Raw genomic sequence first — 20,554 nt, forward strand, 5'->3', positions numbered from 1 at the left:
AATAAAAGAAACTGATTCATACCAGTGCATTGATGTCTTCAGATTTACATATGAGCATACGAATCTCATCGGGGTCTCCATTAAAGATGGCTTGGACGAGGGGTGGCTGTGAAAAACAACAGAATATTTAAACATGTTATTAAAGAATAAAATCGTGAAGCATTGGTTTGAAATGAACCTGGTTGCTATATTGACTATAGATATACGATTGACGATACATTGTGACACTAGTCCTGACGATAGACTGACCTTCCTTGTGACTGCACCTTTAAGGTTACAAATGTAACGCTAGCAACCACCCATAACACCCAAGGACACTGCCTACTAATGCCCCAGCAACCACATAGTAACACACTAAAAACCACTCAGAACTGCTTCGTATCATACAGCAACAAACTATGCAACCACCAATACATTGTGGCAGCAGGTTATGCATTGGTAAGTGTTGCATTCTTTCAAGAAAAAGTGGTAATCTAGATTATATTTATGTTAATTAAACAAACCCAATGTTTGGAATAACTTAAAAGTTTGTCATTCAGAATCAGTTAAATAAGTTCTTCAAATCCGTTTCTCTCAGCACAAATCACTAACCAGACAAGTAGGCTTTGAAACCACACAGTCTCACCATTTCCATAAAATGGCGTCATTACAGGGAGGCCAAATCAGGACCCAAAGAGCCCCAAGGAAGCTTTGCACCACATACTGAATTAAAGTCATGTTTCCTTTACATAATTATCACCTTCAATCCTTGTTTATGGAGAGAGACTAAAGACTAAACTGAACCCAAATATATTTATAAACTGTATTTTCCAGCTATCTTCTTGAATTCAAGTGCCAAGTTCCAAACATTAATGGCAGCACAATGATAGCATGATAATCTGATGCACGCGTGGGATAAGAGGAGAGGTGGTTTGAGCCAAACTTGGCTGCATCTATCCTTCCAGTGTCTCTATCTGCAATAACCCCCACATCTCACTTCCTGTTGCTTTTTTTCACCTTCTCAGAAGCGACACAGAGGAAGCGTGGAAAGCATTTTCACTTCCGCTATACAACAGAACACATGCAGTCAAGCCAACATGCAAATTAACACACAGGGTGTTTCAGGGCTCAACACTAAGGATGAGCATTGTGTCAACTTTTAATCTCTTATCAGTATATCAGCATACACTGCAAACCCTAGTATAAGAATAATGATAGCTGTAATGGAGTTACATTATGGCTTTTTGTAAAGAAAAGTTATGTTTAATGAAAAATATAAATAAATTTTTTCAGGCATGTCAAAATATGTTTCTAACAAAAAGCTTCTTTCACTCTTTGACTTTTTCTTTATCATGCACACATGCAAACAAACGCGGTGTAGAGACAACAGGAGATGTGTTGTTGAGATCTGCTCTATTTTCAGCTGCAGAAACAGGCCATCTAACACCCACTCACTTCAAACTCATTTCATCATCCATAAAAAAACGATCTCTGCTGGGCCAATTCGCCACAAGCCATCAGTCATTTCTGTTAGTCATTTCAAGTCACTCAGCTCTCTAAAAAACTAAAGGCAGAACAATTTCATGCATTTTTCTTTTCATGAATCTTATAAATATAAATATATATATATATGTGTGCGTGTGTGTGTGTGTGTGTGTGTGTGTGTGTGTGTGTGTGTGTGTATTATACATGTATATAACATTTTCAAGTGCTATACAGTGTATACACACACACATAGTGTATCGCCTGAGAAAATTGGCCGAATAACAATAAATGTGACCTCACATTTACTGCAAGTTAACCATTTGTCTCAATTCAGTTTCTGTTTTCATTCCTCCCCAAATTTTTTTTATCTGAGACCAAGCTGAAACATCTCCTGGGCGATGAAAGAGCAAAATATGAGCAACTGCACTTTCTAAGAGGATATCATATAAAAAACAATACCATAATAATTTGACCACCATTGAACCCCCCAAATTTCTTCTCTTGGTGACATATTTCAATCAGCAGAATTCGAAAAAAACAAATATTAAAGTTTGCAAGGCCTAAAAAAACACATGCACAAGATCAACAAATGTAAGATTTACAACACAGCACTGGCCCAAACTCTCTCACGCTGGCTCCGGGCCATCCTTATTGAGCTCTTTTATGAGAGCATTGAATCTATGAGAACACAGTGTTGAATTCTCTTCACTATGAGATGTTGCTTCTGTCTTGATCGCATACACAAGCACACATCTCGTCTCTCCCTTGAAAGAGAACACAACAGCTGGTGACAACAGTGCTGTCTGTGTTGTGGCACCGCAAAGCTTCAGGACGAGATTGCTGAGCGCTGGCACAAGCGCACAATCTGGACGGGGCTCATCACAAATGAGGACATTCCCCGACCTCCCAGCACCACTCCATGCCAAAGCCAAACGCTCCAACACTGAAGCCATTGTTGACATGCATTTGGCTACACGGCCTTCCCCCAACTCCTCGTTCTCATCATCTACCTCTACGCCCAATAAGTGAGCTGAAATTTCTTCTTAGCCAATGAAGGCTGAGGTTTCTCCACTTTTGACACTGCAGGTTCTTCTTCAAAACAGCAGAAATGAGGAACTGTTGATGTCTCATTTTAAATGAACTGCAAAACTGAAATCTAGTTCCTTGTGACAGCATTTTTTCCCAGATGTGTAAAGTCACACCATGAAATGGAAATTCACTCAATCTATCTATGAACAATTCATCCATGCATAGGTTTAATTTTGACCTTGTAATTTTGAATCAAACTTGATCTTCCAGTGAAACATCAGACTTCTCTTTGGTGACATATATGCTAGACTTCTCCAATCATTTAATCTATTTTATTCCACCTCTTTCTTACAATTGACTGCAAACTCGGATGTACGACACTTGGATGTATGTCACAATAAAGTGTAAAAATCAAAAACTAATGTATGTCATGAAGAGCATAACAGAACCATCTAAAGTCTTAAGCACTGATGATGTCTAAGCAGTAAACACACTATCCTCTATTTCCTCTCTCTCTGGCTCTCTGAACTTGTGTCATGTAACCCTCTGAGACTACCAAAAAAGCATGAGGGGGGAATGTTGCGATTCAACAACTTCCTGTTCCTTTCCTCTTTGGGGCAAAATATGGAAATCAAACTGTACACAAGACCAAAATGACTGTAAACATTACTGACGCTCCGAACACATTTAGTGTCACATATTAACTTAATGTCATGGGTTTAATGCAAGTTAAACTTTCTAAGGCATGGTGTCAATTACCACACAAAAAAATATTTAAACTTGTGTCTAAGTCTGTAAAAACAAACAAGACATGCGTTTATATTAATGCACTTTAATGCAGAAGTCTAAGGGGAAAGGCACTGTGCCAGAATAAACATTAAAATACCGTTTTTATTGCCACAAGACTTAAACAACTTTACAACATTCTACACTTGAGATGTTCCTCATTTGTAAGCCTCTTTGGTTCAAATGTCTGCTAAATAAATTTATGTAAAATCTAAATGTGTAAAAAGTATTATCCAATCTTTCAACTCCTGTCATGACAGTAAAAAAAAAAAAAAGAAGAAAAAAACTCCTCTCAGTAAATTATTCCCATACCTACATTTACGCTTTATTTAAGCATTAATGGAAGTACACCAAAGTTCATCCACCTAAAACACTTGTACCACCACTAAAGATTGACTTAGGCCAAGGGTTTTCAAACTTTTTCATACTAAGAACCCCCAAATTACAATAATACCCTTGTGAGGGACCTCATTGATAAATATAAAGGCAACTGTATATGTTTATGTATAAAGATCCATTTACAGTGTGAGGAAAATATTAAATTTAATATTATGAAGACAACAAAATTAAACAATTGTTTCCAAAATTAAACAGTTGGCCTTTACATCATCATTATACTAAAACAAACTATTAAAATATTTTCTGGAACATATTTACTTGTTATTAAGAACACATCTGCGATTAGCACATTACTTTTTTCCACAAATATTTTTTAATTTTCTTGTATAAAATTTAAATTAAATGTATAAAATTACTGCAATTAATGCCATGATTTTTGACCAGTCTTTAGAAAGCAACATTTTCAATAAAGTGAATGTAAAAAAAAAAAAACATTAATATCTCAACTGCATTTTGTAAAAGATTACATTTTGTAAAAAATTAATACAGCTCAAATATGAACATCTACGAACAAATTAATAAAAGTGCTATATTAAAAATATGATCTGAACACTTCTGCTTTTAAACCCTCTGGAATCTCATTCTATTTTTGTAAATGCATTACTGTACACACAAATTTTGTTTGTTATTACAAATTGAAGGACAAGTCAAGTTGGTGTTGTTTTCTGTGGCAATCAACAACATGAAGCTGTCGATAGATTAACTTGTTTGAATCCGAAACATTCTTTTAACCGTGTAGTGTGCATAGATTTAGTGCACACTTAGATTATGTCATTCTCACAGCTGAAAAATCTTCTTGACCTTGACATGAAGTCCATGGGGCCCCTAATAGACATCAAGTTGCTTGTTGCAAGGACAACCTCCTAAAACATTTGCAAGTGTCTAGATATAAGGGCATCACATGACCGTTAGGGAAATAGGTCTACTTGACACAAAAACTAAACCTTCTCACTTTTTGCCCACCAAATGACACATGAAAAACTAACAAACAATTAGTGGAGGTGACTAGTCTCAAAATATGTAACATGTAACTCCAAGTGTGTAATATAGCTTACATAAATATAGCAGCAGTATAACATATCACAGTTAAAAATCAGATGACAATGAATTCAGTCTTTTACTAACTAGGCTGCAAACAAAAAGCATTGTTGGAACCTAAATTACTGCTACTATCACAACAAAAGATCAAGTGAACAATCATGATATTAATGACAAAAAGGAACTCGACTATCTGAGCTTTAACTGGGAGGAGCTCAACCATATATTGGTACAATACTTACACTACACTAGTTAAAACAGAAAACTGACTAGGTGTGCTGATAGTGATATAATATAATGATTTTTTTTTTATCTTCTCAAAACCTGGATCGGTGTACAGATTAGATTTAAGAGCCATATCAACATCAGCATCACAGCACACTACAGCAGGAAGTTTGTTCTCTCTAGAGTAGACGAAACAGATCATTTTCCTTACACAAGTTATGCAATAAGTGTGAACAACGAATTGCATGAATTGCTGAGGATGTTACCGTTTTTGATTTTCAAGGAAGATCTTAATCTTCCAACAAGAATAATGTCATTTTAGCAAATGGTCAAAATCCTTTATACACACACATATATATATATATATATATATATATATATATATATATATATATATATATATGGCTCACGCAATGCATGTGCTGCACATGCATCATGCAATTTCTGTAGCAAGCATATGGAGCATCACAAGATGTATTTTATGCATTCATTGAAAATCACATTTAATCATGTGCAAACCCCTCAGTTAGATAAGCTACATGACATCCTCCAATTGAACTGTTCATTTTGCAATCAAAAATATATTGTTAATTCAAAAAACATTGTGCAATTACCTGGTCGACTAGTTTAAGAACAGCCATATCATGTGAAACAGCACATCCAAACTCCTGAAAAGACCTAGAGGTGAGGATTAATCAAATCCAGACGAGCCTGTTCGCTTTTTTCACGAGAGGATGGTGCTGCACAATGATGTGGCATCAAAAGCTTGCTTCCTGCTTTGCTGTGGATCGCACCCTCCAGGGGCCCGGGGTGATGTGACGGCCGTGGCCGGGTCTGCAGGCGCTATCTTCGGTCAGCGTGAGCAGCTGTGGCCGCTGCCTCACCACCAGCGCTCCGGCGCTCCGGGAAAGAGGAAAAGGGGAGGGAGGAAAGGATGCGAGGGCTGCTGTAAACAATCCGCATTTACAGCATTGGCAACAACAGCGATACCGATTTCAGATATTATATCCCACTCGCTTATGTCCTGCGTTATGTGTTCATTCGTTATAAGAAAATACAGGAAGTCAGCGTTTTTTGTATGCTTCCCCTTGCTATTTTCGAGATCCTACTATGGCAAAGTCCTGACTTATGAATATTAATAAAGTACCGACATTGGTAACAGATTGGCTGAGAGGCAAAGTGGGCGCTGTTGAGATGGCCAATTAACAAATCCTACACTGGACTTATGAATTAACTACTGTTTCATGAATATTAATTAGGATATGTGACTGGACGCTTCAGGGAAAATAGGAAGTAACGTCACCAAAACCTGATTAATATTCATGAACTATTCCGTCACCATAGTAGGTTTTGTTATTTTGTTTCTCCTCTGAATCTGATGCACAGGATTGTCAGTTCTTCCGAATGGCCATCATCATCATCATCATCATCATCGCCTCACTGATGCCCTCGCTAGTCTGACGAACGAATGAATCATTCTAGTGAATCTGTTCTTTTTAATGACTCGATCACAGTGAGTGATGACTCCAACGTATACGTGAATCGTTTTAGTGAACTGTCCGAACGAACCGATTTGCTTAAATGAATCAGTTCTCAAAGAGCAAAGTCCTCTGGTTTCATCGATCTGAACAATACAATACAGCTATCATAATAGGAGGCAAAGTGTCCGTGTTGGTAATAGGCAATCAATATAAACTGTCAATTTGGGCACTATCCTGTTCAGTTTATATGACATGCCTTTAGTCTGTCCATCTGTTAATATTCAAATGCTAATGACAGTTCTTTATGTGCATGCTAAAAACAAACAACAAGCAGCAAATTATTTTACTGAGGCATTGGTCCATGTTTCTGATTGGTAGTAATTCATATTTACATCTGAATATAAGCAAAACTGTTTGTATGTTCTTTTCACAAAGATGTACAGAGATTCCTCATCCTGATGTATTTGTTAAAGGAGAAAAGCTTAACAGGTTCCTGATTTTAAATACTTAGGAGTAATTTTAGATTCTCAGCTGTCTTTTCAAAAGCATGCTAAAAAGGTAGCCAATATTATTACATTTAATTTGGCCAACTTGAGGCATATAAGACCATATTTAACAACAGAGGCAGCAAAACATTTTAGGCATTCTATGGTATTTTCTCATATTACATATTGCTTTAGTTGGTCTCAAGCAAGCACAACAATTTTAAAATCAATTGAATCTCTTTAAAAAACAGACACTTAGAACATTTGATAGGAAGACTAATAGTTTTCATCACTGCAACATAGTGCAAACAGCTAATTTATTGAGTTTCGATAATATTAAACATTTTGTTGATGCTTGCTTGATTTTTAAAATTTTAAATGGTTATGCTTCTCCCCCATTAAGTCAGTTGATAATGCAAAAGGATACTAATGGCAGAGCAACCAGAGCAATTACTAGAGGAGACCGTGTTGTTCAGTTTAGGCGTACAACTTTCAGACGATCAGTCTTTTCAGTTAGAGCCATTCATTATTGGAATACTCTACCAACTGAGCTAAGGGGTAGTACAAACTATTCAACATGGCTAAAAGCCAATCAAATTTGTAATCATGTGTAAATTATTATTATTTTTATAATACTGCCTTTATTATCCCTAGCAGTGTTACTGTATGTAATTTGATATTGTTTCTATTTTTTGTGATACAGGTTTCTTATTTATGGATAATTTGGATTTGTATATGCGATAACCTACCAATCATGTGTTTAAATTTTAGGTTGCTTTTTTTAAATCTGGCAAGGGGCAACAGATGAAAATTAGCCTGTGGGGCTTATTTAATGTTTGACTGTTGATTAATGAGCACTGTACCTATTAAAGAAAATAAAGAAAAATTATTATAATTATATATATGAAAATCAATTTGTTGTTACTGATTTAAAACACAAATTCCATTTTAAGGTGCCCGACTTTCAGGAAGTTTGTAATGGTCATTGAACCTTTTGATATTCACTGTATGATGAACACTTGTATTATAAAACTTTTTGTTTTGATGCTGTTCTGTTTGTCTCGTTACCTATGCAGTTAATAAATGACAGCACTACATTCTTCAAGGAATGAAAAACAGGAACCTGCCCACAATGTCACTGGAAGCAAATATCAGTGTTTGTTTGTGCTCTGCTGGATGACATCACCTAACAGACTCCATGTGTTACTGACTGATACAGAGGCTATATTTAAAGAGGCATGAGAGTTTGGCCTGACAGGTCAGGAGACCACAGGAAGTAGCTATTGCTTGTGTAGAACCGTATTTACACAGGAGGATCTAGTGAAATTAAATGATTTCCTAAAACATTTGAATATTTAATGAAAACTAAGATCAAACATCCCAAAACTAGTTTGGAATGAACATGCAGTCTTCCAGGTAAAGACATAAGTTTCTGATCCAAAAAATTATTTTATTTTAACTTAGCAGCCAAAGACCATTGATCAAGAAAAAGGTTAGAGAATATTTTCAGTCAAGATCAGCTCAAACAGTGCAGTCCATGATAAACCCCATTGTTTACAATTTCAATGATCTGCAAAAAAGAGCAGATGTTGTCAAAGAATTCTCTACTCGAGTATAGCCTCACATTGTTTCAGACTGAGAAACTCCAGGACCCTCATGTTTGTGCAGAACCACAAATGACAATCTTCTCTCCATGTCTGCTGTTATGTCTAAGTTAGAATGTGGGAAATAATCAAACAAAACCTCATATAATTGATGCATTTAACCAAGATCCTTCCACAAAGAAATGGGAAAATAAAAATAGTGTAAAAAAAATATGGTAAGCTTTTATTAAACATGATTTGGGTTTAAAATGTCTTGCGACGAGCATTTAACTACAGGTAAAAGCTAGAAATATTCCTTGATCAAAGGTCTTTGTTCACACGGCAGTCCAATCTGATTTGATTTTCAAATTCAAATGTTAGTAATGACTTTCCCAGTTGAAATCTTGCAAGTGATGAAACTTAGTTCAGACAACCTTTGAAAGAATTTTAAACAAAAAACAAATCAGGATTTAATTTGGTTGCGCTAACCCATTAAAAACATCACAGAGGAGCTCAATCACTTTTAATACACAAACGTTTATTCAGCCAAACTAAGCAACATTATAATAAGAACAGATGTGACTGAGCAAGAGTGAACTTGACAGACCAGCACAAGTCTCAAGTTAAAAGACACGAATCACATTCCTCAGAAACTCTGCTACTACCTTTAATTTCACTGTGCTTGGTGCCACGCCGTAAAAACAGAAACGTCTAATCCAAAGATCTAAAAGCGACACGTTTGACAGATTCTTTTTTTCGACATTTTTCTGTTCTTTAATAAGAAATAAATTTTAGACCACAGAATCTGTGGTACTGGTTTCAGTCTACCAGAGAACATAAAAAAATGGACCAAGTCCTATAAACCATGAAATAGACAGATATAGGAGGAGAGAGTGCACATGTAAGAGTAGACATATTCACAGGAAGTAATCCAGCTCATAGCGAACGAATGAGTTCTTCTCATCGTTGAAGACGAGAGGATAATGTGCGATCAGTGCGTCCTGGGAGCCGATATAGATGGAGTTGTAGATCTTCCAGTATACGTCACGCACTTTACGAGCAGGATGGAACAAACCCTATTGAGGGAGAAAAACCATTGCGCCATTAGACAAGTCTTCATAACTCAATGGAAAAACTATTACATAAATACCAAACAAATGTGCAGATTCCATGTTGGAAGTGAAACGTACCTGTAAGCAATACTGCAGCATGCGGCAGGGTCCAATCGCAACCCGCAGACCCTCGAGGGCCCCCATTACAGCTTGGATCACATGAGGAGATGTTTCAAAGACATTGGGCCAAACATAGTTGAGCAAATGATTGAGAGAATCTTCACAGCCAAAGCCATAAACTCCCAGAGACATATGCTGCACCACAGCACTGGCTGTTTGCCGGTGTACGAGATCCCTGCGACCGAGAGCAGAAATACAGGAGGTTAGAGTACTATTGAGAACAATCTGCATGCAACTGTCTTGTGAAAAGAAATAATCTACTTCCTTACCTATCCATCAGAGCATCCTCCAACAGAGGTGTGACAGCATAGATATAATCTTTGCCCATTTCACCAATGTACTCAAACAGGAAAGACAGAGACTTTAGGACACCATTCTGAACATTAAGCTCAGGAACACGGTACTCATTCATTAATGCAGGAAGCACGGTGAATGGCGAACACGTCTCAGCCACGATAGCAATGGCTACTGTTGTGCACACACGGTTCTGACGCTCCTGCACCTTCAGATTGTTGAGCAGCGTGGCCAGCACATCATGAGGACTAGAGAATTAAGAACAGGACAAATTAAAATCCGACATTTTCATACCTCTAATGGCAGATTCTGCATTATCAGAGAAGGATTTTACCCAATGGCCTTGGCGATGTAGCCGAAAGTGTTGACAGTAGCTCTACGGATGGCCTTCTTGTGGGCTTTCAACAACTCCAACAATTCAAAACAGATACGCATCCATTCCCTGGCAGACACGTACTCCGCACCCCTGGAATGGATAAGATGCGTTTAGGAGGCATTATTGACATTTTTCAAAAGTTAACGGCTTAAAATCTGTGAAGAACTATAGGACTGACCTGTCAGCGATTCTGCCCACTAGATCAATGCAGTTCTCCTGCACCTTCTCATGTCTGTTCTTCAAGATGGGAGTCAAACGTGGAAGCAGGTCTTTGATAGGTGGTGTCATCTTGTGCATACCTGAGAACAAGACATTTAAACATTTATTCAAAGTCAAAAGAATGCAAAGCAGTAGAAACAATATTCAAATTTATTAAACATTGATTAAAACAAAATGTGATGCACCAAAATAACTTTAATAAAGTTTCCATTTAGCCAAAAAGCAATACTAATTTGTTTTAGACATTTGGGTAACTGAACTTGGTATGCTGTTCAAGATATTGTGTTTTCAGTTAATAAATTAAACCAATCAGAGTAAAGTTCCTCTGTGCCTCTCGATATTTCAGTTGAACATTTTAAATACTGCTACAGTCATGGTGAAGTGCATCCACAATGCTGACATGTTTAACTGTTGTAGCTTATCCAAGTTATGTGCACAAAATAGATGCTGAAAGTCAAAAAGCACAATCAGAAAGTGCACTAATTAATCATTACTCTTTGGGTCAATGATATCGGCCCCTCAAAATGATTTTGGTGATTTACGCTGCTCTGGATGAAAATTGTGTGCATCACTTAAAACAAACATTGTGATCAAAGTTTAATCATTTGGATTAACGCATAACTGCTAGCAAGCACAACTTATAAAGTGCTTTTGCTGACACTCACCAATGACATTGACGATAGCTTTAAGGGCTCCAAGAATGCTACCCAGCACTTCTGGGTATTCTTCTCCCAGATACTCATACAACACCACACCCAAATGGCCCATGAGCTTTTCCTAAAGGGAAATGTCAGAACAGGATATATATTATTAAGCACGATAAGTAGTTTAATTTAACCAGTACAAGTATTTTCACGTCCATAAATGAACATAAGGGCTTCCCTCACCTCTTGGCATGTCTTCATGACCACCGCTGTGCGAGAAATTAGGTCAGCAGCCTGTTGACGGACTTTGGCGGATTTGTTGTTGAGACGCCACAGCACTGTACCGCAGATCTGAGGCAAGTATGGTTTAACTCTCTTACCCAGAGCATTCACCACCGTACCGAAGCCATTCAGCATCACAGAGTCCTGGAGATACAGGCAAAATTATAAGTATTATAACTATATAAATTAGAAGATTAACAGAGCAGGATTGTTTAACTGCAGCAAAGTCTGAAACTCACCTCAGTGGTCTGTTCCTGAAAGGCGTACAGGATACCGTCAATAAGCTGCTCCTCCAGTTTATGATCGATGTCAGCAGCACCAAGGTTGCCCATGATTTTCTCAATGGTCTCCATCACCATCTTTCTGTACTGCTCAGCTTCATCCTTCAAGTCATCCACGATACGGGAGATAATCTCAGCTGCGCCTACCTTATTGGCCAGCTCCACTGTAGTGTCCACTAACTGTAAAGTGGATAAAAAGACAAATAAAGTTAAGTGTATTGATCATGGTTAGTTACTCCTAATTAGGTGTTGATCTCACAAACCTGTCTGTAGTTGCGCCTATCCAACGCCATTCGGTGCTGCCAGAAATGTTTAAAGAATGGGGGCAAGATCTCCGTTTTAATGTAATTGGCTTCCACACCATCAGTGCCACAGCACTGCTTCACCACCTACAATATATAAGAAAAAAGGTTAGCCTAAAATGTTCAGAAAGATCATGTTTTTAATACTTCTGAATCTTTTTTCCTGACGCACCTTGAGGACAATCTTCTTCATCTCCTCGTCAGGAGACTGGAACTCTCGGATGAGGATAAGCATCACTTCTCTGGTGTAATAGTTGGCATATTCAGCATCCATAAGAGGAATCAAGTATCCAATAGCTTTCAAGAAGGCAGCAAGACCCTGAGAAGACAAATAGTGTTAAAAACATTTACTAAAAATAATCCTTTCAACCCAAAAACTAAGTTTGACCATTGATCAAAATACATGCTCACCTTGCCTCTGTGTTGCCTGATACCTTTCCAAAGAGGTTTCAGCACAGAATCAAAGGACTCAATACCGTATGGCGTAGCAGCTTCAGCCAGGGCAGCGATAGCCAGGGCACTGATGGTTCGCACTTTCTGCTGCTCATCCACGAGACCTGACGGAATCAACGGATTGAGATTGGCCCATATAGCAGACAATGTTAAAGAATTTTGGTACACCCACATACAGATGAGTCGGACAGACTTCACCACAAGACCATACTAACCATGCTCGATAATCTCCACCAAGCTGCGGAGATGGGGCAGGATAGCACAGCCCATGAGAATAGCGATCTGCTGTACGATCTTGATGCCTGTGTGACGAGCCTGCCAGGATTTCTTGCTCTTGCAAACAGCCTTGAGGAAAGGCAGGAGAGATGGAATGCCCAGGGCAGACGCCACGACGGCAAAAGCACGAGCTGTCGTATTTCTCACATACTCATCCATGTTGTCAATGTCAGGCCTCATGGTGGAGATCATGGTGGCCAGACCGGCAGCCTGTGAAAGAAATGTAGATTTGATTAAATCATTAAATCAAGATCTGTTAACAATGGGATACTTTTATCAACCAAAGACGATATTTGCTATTTGAAGTCAACCATCTTACCTTTGCCAAGTTGGAGATGATCTCTCTACCCTCTACTCTAGCATAGTAATCTTCATCAATCAGCAAAGGCTCAATCACCACAAGAATCTGCAAGAACATACAGGTACGTTAGAAAAGAAATGAAAAGGAATACATTTCTCCTCTATTTAAAAATGTATGCTTACAGGTAACTCAGACTTACCTTGTGGACATATGGTCGAACCAAGTCGTCAAGTTTGTAGAGAATACGATCGATGACTTTCACCAAGAGATGACGCTCTTGGTCCTCCAGTGTAGGAGACATCAGCAGTGGCAGGATCTGGTTAAATAGGGGTCCTGCACCAAACTCTCTTGCCTTATCTGTGATTTGACGAAGAGCAGCCTGAAATGAGAGTGCTGGTTAGAGATCATATTTGAAAAATGACATGTTACAGTCAACCAAGTTTGAGAAAGGACACTAACCTTTCTCATGGGAGGGGTTCCATTCTTGATCTTCAGAAGAAGCTTCATGATCTTGCGCTCCTTCTGTTCTTCTGGACTGAGGGTGGACTCATCAACTTCAACCTGCAAACAGAGATGGGATAATCAGGAAAAAAGAAATTAAAATAATATTTTTTATAATATTACATTTTTTGTTTTTATCATTTTATTACTATTATTTTTACTTAAATACTTAACTAAATTAATACTAAATTAATAAAAACATTACGACTTTTTTAAAAGTATCCCAATATTGTACAGGAGATATCCCTGGTGCACATGTGACTCACCAGCAGTTTGTCAAAGTACTGGATGTCATCTGGCTTGAGGAAAGGCAGGTTTCCAGAGGGCTGGTCATTGACTTGTTTCATAGATCTGTCCTCTGTTTGCATGTGGAAGCCAGTCATTCCTCCGATGGGGGTGGGAGTGGCGGCTAACTTGCGAGCAGGTGTGCGGATGGGCACATAGCCTGCTGGTGGGGGCAGTACCTGGAAGAATTGGCAAATGAAAATCAGGAATGTCAATAAATTCATTTTAGACAGAAACAAAAAGTGTCCTGTATACGTTAATATAATTACATACTTTGTATCCTTCTGGAAACATGGCATCAAGTTCATCATCAGTCAATGGGCGGTTCCTCTCATCAATCTCTCGCTCCCAGCGCCAAGCCTGCAGCTGTTCTGGGGTCATGCTCATCAGGTGACCTGCAAACATAGAAAACTTTACAGCAACATCCACAAATTGGTGCAGAAAACATCATTACATTCAACAACAATAGAAAAAAACAACAGCATTTGTCAAGTACCTGGAGTGGGCGTGGCCATATTCATGGCAGGAGTTCCCAGAGGGGTTTTTCCAGGGGTAAGCAGAGGAGTTGAAGACCCCATCTGACTGGCTGGTGTTTCATCCCATCTTGACTTCCTCTTGCTTGCACCCGGGGTGGGCGTCTCACCTACTGACTCATCTCCTCTATCTGTACGTGGAGTCTCAGCCCAGCCACTGCCATGACCAGGTGTCTCTGAAACACAGAATAAAACAACTTAAAATCACTCTGCTCTACGTCTACTATTACAATATACAAAAAAAAAAATGGACAAAATAAAAGACCTCTCTCTGTCTTTGGTGTCTCATCCCAGCGGTTCTTGCGCACGCTGGAAGAGGCGCCTCCATGTCCGGGAGTAGCATGACCAGGAGTGTCTCGACCAGGAGTAGCAGCTCCGGCTGGGGTGTGACTCGGTGTGGGCTCCCACATACGGGTGCTCGGGGTGGCTCCAGGGGTCTCGCTACCTTTGGCACGGCCAGGTGTCTCGTCCCAACGACTGTTGGAAGGCGTGTGTCCCGGTGTATGTCCGGGTGTCTGGGTACAGAGAAGATCATGATTAGCAATATTCCTGGGTAAGTGGCCTTGTGATAATGTTGTTTAGGCTGCAACAACTAATTGATAAAACCCATAAATTGATAATGAAAAAAAAAAAGATCACAAATTTAATTGAATCATGTCTGCACGTTGTGCATAAAAAAACATCCATCAGTCACATCAGTTTACAGTAGTGAATAATGCATTTGTATGTACACAACACATCTGAAATACAGCGAAGGAAACACTTTTCAACATGCTGTGGGAAAAGTGCATGAACCAAGTTACCCAAATATGAGAATGCTTTATATTACGTGCTTTAAACAAACTCGTAAGCATATGTTTTACAGACTGATTGCAATACGTTGCAGCCCTGATATTGTTAGAGATAAGACTCACGTCAGAAGACCCATCTGCCTGGTCCCAACTGGACACTTTTTTGGGTGTGGAGTTGCTGGGGGTTTGGTCGGCTGTCTGGTCCCAGCGACGTTTGCGTTTGGCCACAGCAGCCTGAGCAGCAGCAGAGCCGTTCACTGCTTTCAGCTCTCCAGATTTTGCTTTCTCTACCATCTGCAGCCTGATCTCTCTCTGGAGAAAATAACATTAAAGGTTTTAGTCAAAGGAAAATCTCTTAATTTAACTCAAGGTTCTTTTTTTTTTTTTTATCAGCAACATCTTATAAACCAGCGTTTCACTAGAAGACAAGCACACGGACAGAGAAATATTCACCTCCTCTTTGGACAGATGCTGCTCCTTCATAACATCCATGTACGTCCTGACCTGCATCTTAGGGTCCGGTGTTTTGCCCCCTATGCGAAAGAGCACCAACAAGATGCGAGACCGTCAGTCAAGTGAGTCTCAAAACCAGTGTTTTCACACACAAAGCACTACAGTCAACTGTCCCTGAATAGATGGCCTTAATGTTTAAATTACTGTCCTCTCATAACACAAAACAACCCTAGACAATAAAAGCTAAGCACTCTTTACAGTCATACATTAAGAACAGGCAGGTACAAAGAGGTTTCTGTTGCTTTTAAGAGGAGATAAGGAGAGGATATAGCCATCACTGATGCAGGGTCCTGGGCTGCGCTCTCCAGAATACGTACACTTTCAGTGCCAAGGGTCCCTCTGCAGTCAGACTTCAACCGGCAGAAAAGAAGCCTAGAAAATTTCTCTTTACCATTAGTAACACTTTGGAAAAGGGTTTGAACTCACACACACAATTGCATACCACCTGTTCTGTTCTTGTCACTCATTTATAAACAAAAAAGGGAAAAAAACCTTGTAGTATTCCAAAAGCGACTTCTAAAATAATTTATTTTACTATACGTGTTGCAGCCAGAGACACTGAACACTTTGGGGAATTCTAATAAAATCTATAAAAAAAAATTTAAAAAAATTAATGATTTAAAATGCACACTTGTGTGCATAATTGTGCATCTGGTTTCATTACAAAAAATAAAGCTATGATGAATTGGTTTTTAAAAAAGTTGAAATGAGAAGGGAGGACATGAAGTTGAGAATTGTCCTTGATGAGGCTTTAAAAATGACACATAACAAAAAAAAAAGGTTTTGTGAAACCATGGTGGATTCCCCTTAAAGGCCCTCTGGCCTCACACCAAAGCAAAACTACCAACTATGGTCTTGATTTATCTGATAAACACGCTTCTTTTTGTTGACCATAACCTACACAGGACGAGTTGCTGCACCCTTAAGAGAGTGCAGACAGGACTGGCATAGCAGTACTGCTGTAGGAGAGAAATTAAGGACAGTTAGTATGGGCCTGTGGAATCTTGGTACACAGATTCTTCAATAGATATATCTCTATTTTATGATAATAAAATAGAAATATATTTACACAACAGTTTTGTAAAGCTTCCTCTATCTGGGACTACATGCAAGATGATGCAGAATCAATTCCCTCCTATAATCTGATCCTGAATGTTGCCGTTTTGAGAGTGTGTAGCTTGCTAATTTGTAGCAGTATGAGCACCCACAGGCCATAGGTTTAAATATACTAAAATAGCTGGAAAACATTTCATTGGATGTTCAGTTTGGCTTTTTAACACTACAACCGGTAAACAGTTAATTTTAAAGTTTTTCCACAGGTGGCTCAAGTTTATTTAGAGCTCCACTCTTGTTTGGAAAAAAAATTTACAAAAAAAAAAACTGACTTTGACACGTCAGGGGTTTCTAGCAAACATGCCATTGGGCAAATATCTAGAATATATTATTAAGGAACAAGAGAAAGCGGAAAAGAAAACTGTAACTGCACAACCACAGTATGCTGCAGCCTCTTATAATAATAAACTTTTACTTCAAAGTGTCTTTGTTGGAGGTGCCTGACTATTATATTGCCTGTTTCACACAAAACAAAATACATTAACCCTTCGAACAACACACCTACCTGCAACCTATGCCTTGATGGGACAGATGACACCACCCAACCAACTGTCCCCCAAAACCTTTGCTGCCCAACTCATTTATAACCATTAATCCATCATAATTAATTCTCAATGCATTCCATTAAATGATCTGTGTCTTACTGAGACAGTCTTACAGGTCAGTTGAGTCCAGGGAGCAAGCTGTTGGGTGGTGTTCGAAGGGTTAAGCAGCAAAAAGACCAGTCTGGACCGGAACTTCATGGGCAGAGTAAATACTGATCGGCATGGACAGATAAATTAAACAGAGGAGAACGATGGTGTGAAATTTACCATCAGCAAACGGGTCGTGGCGCTCTGGGGAGATGATCATCTTTTGTCTGCGTTTCTTGTACTCGTCCTCGCGGTCCGAAATCTTCTGTGGTCTGTGTTCAGCAAAGGGATCATACTGCAGGGTGGGCAAAACAGAGAATATTGTATAATCACAGTTTTCTTCTATATCCTACAACAAACGCATTTGGGAAATACACAGTGACATTTTATTGAAAACTTCACAAAAAGAATATTAGAACTTGAAAATGGAAAATCTGTTCATTACCTGCTCATCTGACTGAGGAATGGAATTGAGTATTGCAACCGGTGCATGATATCCTGGTTTCTTCTGTCCAAGCAGACTAGTGGAAGAATCTTCATCATCATCCTGAAATAAAAATAGTAGGGATCAGAAACACCACCATGCAGTACTTACACATTCTGACATGTTTTTTTTTTTTAACTATTAAAAGCATTTTGTCATTGCTTACTTCTTCCTGCTCGTTGGCAGCAATTGAAGTCACATATCCGGCAAAACGGCTGTCACTGCCTCCGTAGATCTCCTGGTCATAATATCCAGTGGAATCAAGCCCGACACCCTGGTCAGCTCCCTCTACCAGAGCGGCTTTCATCCCCTGGATTTCCAGGATCTGAGCCTCTATGTCTAAGAAAAAAAAAACAGAAATAAAAACAGATCAGAACCCCAAAATACCTACAAACTGCTTACAACTATATATATCCATCAAGAGAGACATAATTTCATATATATATTTATTTATTTATTTATTTATTTATATATATATATATATATATATATATATATATATATATATATAGAGAGAGAGAGAGAGAGAGAGAGATGTATGTGCATACACACTTAGCAATCTTCTAATATAGACAAGAGTGCGTAAACATGTATATTGTGTTGTTCATTTTACATAATATAAAGATCCATGCGTTTTACATAAGCGCCGTAAATTACTGGACGATTAATACAACTCATTTCTACAAAGTGCTAGAAATAACCACACTCAATTAAAACCTCTATGTAGAGATTAGATAATGGGACAAGTTTTGTTCTGTGTTTGACTGTTTGCAACGCCATTTTGGTTTCAATACATCGGTGTTTAACCAGTACGTTTTAACATTTACACAGTAAAGGCAAATAGCGTAATAGGTAATACGCATTTCTGCAAATGAATGTTAGAAATAACTCTGCTATAAACCACAAAACAAATCTCCAGATGGAGGATTAGTTGATATTTCTCATGTGCGCCACGGCCAGGTTTAAATCAACGATCAGACGCCATATTCTATTCACCGCCTCACACAGGTCTAATTCGGCTTAATTCTCGCTAATTCCACTTCTTAAGACTAGAAATAGCACCCCAAATACAATATATGTGTATGAACAACAAAATACGACATATTCATAAGAAAAAATGTAAAAAATTTACCGTCGTGTGTTTTGGCGATCTGCGCCATTTTCGAGCTGTTGTGTGCGCCTCACTACCGGAAGGCCTTTGACTGCACATCCGACTCTGCGGTCACAAGAACGCGCATGCGCAGAGCACGAGCACTAGACGTCATCACAGCTGGCAAATGTCAACAACGCCCCCCGCTCTGCTTGAGAAATGTAGCCATAGTGTAGATTTTGGGAGATTTCTTTGTACATTTTAATTTCAGACTCCAAGATTATCAAGATAAAGTGCAATGAAGCTATTTATAATAACACACCTTAATTGATAAAATATTTATGTGGCAAAGACCACACTTTATTCCGAGGAATGTCATCAGGACATGCAACTTTTGATCTCTAAAAATAGCCGTTCTAAAAAGCTTTTAGAAACCTAGTCTAAACAAAAGGATTATATAAAATGCATACATTGTTTCAAATTGATATGTTACACAACCATCAAATGAGGCAGAAATTCATTACAGTTTTCAAAAAGCATTATGTAGAATAAAGAATAGCGTCCATTTCCATAGGAAATCTTGTGGAGTAACTGGAATGCTATACATTTGAAAAACTGAATAATATAACAAATATTAAAATGTAGTATTTACTGACATAAACCAAATAATGGCATTAGTCTGGATCTGGAAGAAATACATAATATACATTATATAATTTGTGTAGCCTAATTGTTTATATATATATATATATATATATATATATATATATATATATATATATATATATACATATATATATATTTTTTTATTCTAGTTATTGTAATTTTGTAAAGGTGAGGTCAGAGATCAACCGCCAGGCAATGACCATTTTCTTATCAAAATTTGATAGCTTAAAGGGAAATGTAGAGATAACCTACTTTAGAAAATACATCATTGGAAAAAGTGTTCCAAATTGGATCAGGGCTAACTTATATTGTATCAATTTCATTGATGTATGACAAGCAGTCTAAAGTCAATGTAGTTCAGTAGTATTTTTATAACAGCTATAATACGGGACAGACATGAGGGGGTGAATACAGGTTGATTGGGACACTTTTTCCAAGTCATCTCAATGCCAAAAAAGTGTCCCAATCAAATCACTCTGAATTCACCCCTATGCATTTTAAACGAAAGGCATTTTCCTCAAATGTATTCGTTTAAATGTATTCGTCTTTTTAAAACTTATTAGTGATTTTACATTGTGTCCTCAAACAAATTTAGCTGTAACCTTTACTAACTATGCACTGTAGGTCGCGCAGTCTGGGCAACCCAATCCCGCATCCCGTGACAATTCTGCGCACGCAAACCCTCTGCACAATTAAAATACTGACGTCAGTAGTCTCACAATGTGACGGACGGAAAACTCAACCAATCCGAATTCAATAAAAACAGCTTCAGCCAATGAGATCCCAGGGAGGGTCT

The 20,554-nt window shown here is 38.3% G+C and overlaps 2 protein-coding genes across 10 annotated transcripts in view; both read right to left on the reverse strand.

The window, feature by feature from the left end:
* The window catches only part of ankrd44 (ankyrin repeat domain 44), a 29,078-nt gene extending 23,053 nt beyond the window's left edge, over positions 1 to 6,025 (reverse strand). For 2 of the 5 annotated variants that reach the window (XR_014207844.1, XM_082176538.1), the window contains exons 1-2: positions 5,556 to 6,024; positions 23 to 106 (exon numbers count right to left, since the gene is read on the reverse strand). Coding sequence is in view for 4 of the 5 variants with exons in the window: in XM_082176538.1 (XP_082032664.1) it covers positions 23 to 106; positions 5,556 to 5,582 (111 nt within the window). In the remaining variant the exon portion in view is untranslated. Of the gene's footprint in view, positions 1 to 22; positions 107 to 5,555 lie in introns of all 5 variants that reach the window. The other 3 variants (XM_082176539.1, XM_082176540.1, XM_082176541.1) reach the window with 3 other exon arrangements.
* Positions 6,026 to 9,007: 2,982 nt separating this feature from the next.
* On the reverse strand, positions 9,008 to 19,280 carry sf3b1 (splicing factor 3b, subunit 1). Of its 5 annotated transcripts, XM_082175395.1 has the most exons (25): positions 19,135 to 19,280; positions 18,169 to 18,341; positions 17,964 to 18,065; positions 17,699 to 17,813; positions 15,714 to 15,793; positions 15,384 to 15,572; positions 14,735 to 14,984; positions 14,433 to 14,645; positions 14,210 to 14,331; positions 13,918 to 14,115; positions 13,610 to 13,711; positions 13,350 to 13,529; positions 13,169 to 13,255; positions 12,789 to 13,059; positions 12,532 to 12,677; positions 12,293 to 12,439; positions 12,082 to 12,207; positions 11,777 to 11,998; positions 11,499 to 11,681; positions 11,277 to 11,388; positions 10,571 to 10,691; positions 10,351 to 10,482; positions 9,992 to 10,264; positions 9,681 to 9,897; positions 9,008 to 9,566 (listed from the first exon to the last, which is right to left on the reverse strand). In XM_082175395.1, the coding sequence occupies exons 1-25, from the start codon at positions 19,160 to 19,162 to the stop codon at positions 9,408 to 9,410; spliced, it is 3,948 nt and encodes a 1,315-aa protein (XP_082031521.1). In that variant the 5' UTR covers positions 19,163 to 19,280; the 3' UTR covers positions 9,008 to 9,407. The 5 variants fall into 5 exon arrangements, 4 of the variants coding, with proteins under 4 accessions (XP_082031521.1, XP_082031522.1, XP_082031524.1 ...); XM_082175396.1 differs by lacking the exons at positions 17,699 to 17,813; positions 17,964 to 18,065; positions 18,169 to 18,341; positions 19,135 to 19,280 and adding an exon at positions 16,091 to 17,593; XR_014207415.1 differs by lacking the exons at positions 9,008 to 9,566; positions 9,681 to 9,897; positions 9,992 to 10,264; ... (14 more) ...; positions 14,433 to 14,645; positions 14,735 to 14,984 and adding an exon at positions 16,091 to 16,145 and having other exon boundaries at positions 15,513 to 15,572.
* Positions 19,281 to 20,554: the final 1,274 nt, after the last annotated feature.

Source organism: Leuciscus leuciscus (genome assembly GCF_965113295.1).
Source record: "Leuciscus leuciscus genome assembly, chromosome: 7".
Lineage (NCBI taxonomy): Eukaryota > Metazoa > Chordata > Actinopteri > Cypriniformes > Leuciscidae > Leuciscus > Leuciscus leuciscus.

Coding starts and splice junctions, on each gene's coding strand:
- sf3b1 (XM_082175395.1), bottom strand. CDS start 19,162: ATGGCGCAGATCGCCAAAACACACGACG. Junction 13,712..13,917: donor AGTACTTTGACAAACTGCTG/GTGAGTCACATG, acceptor CTCTGTTTGCAG/GTTGAAGTTGATGAGTCCAC. Junction 9,898..9,991: donor GAGGATGCTCTGATGGATAG/GTAAGGAAGTAG, acceptor TCTCGGTCGCAG/GGATCTCGTACACCGGCAAA.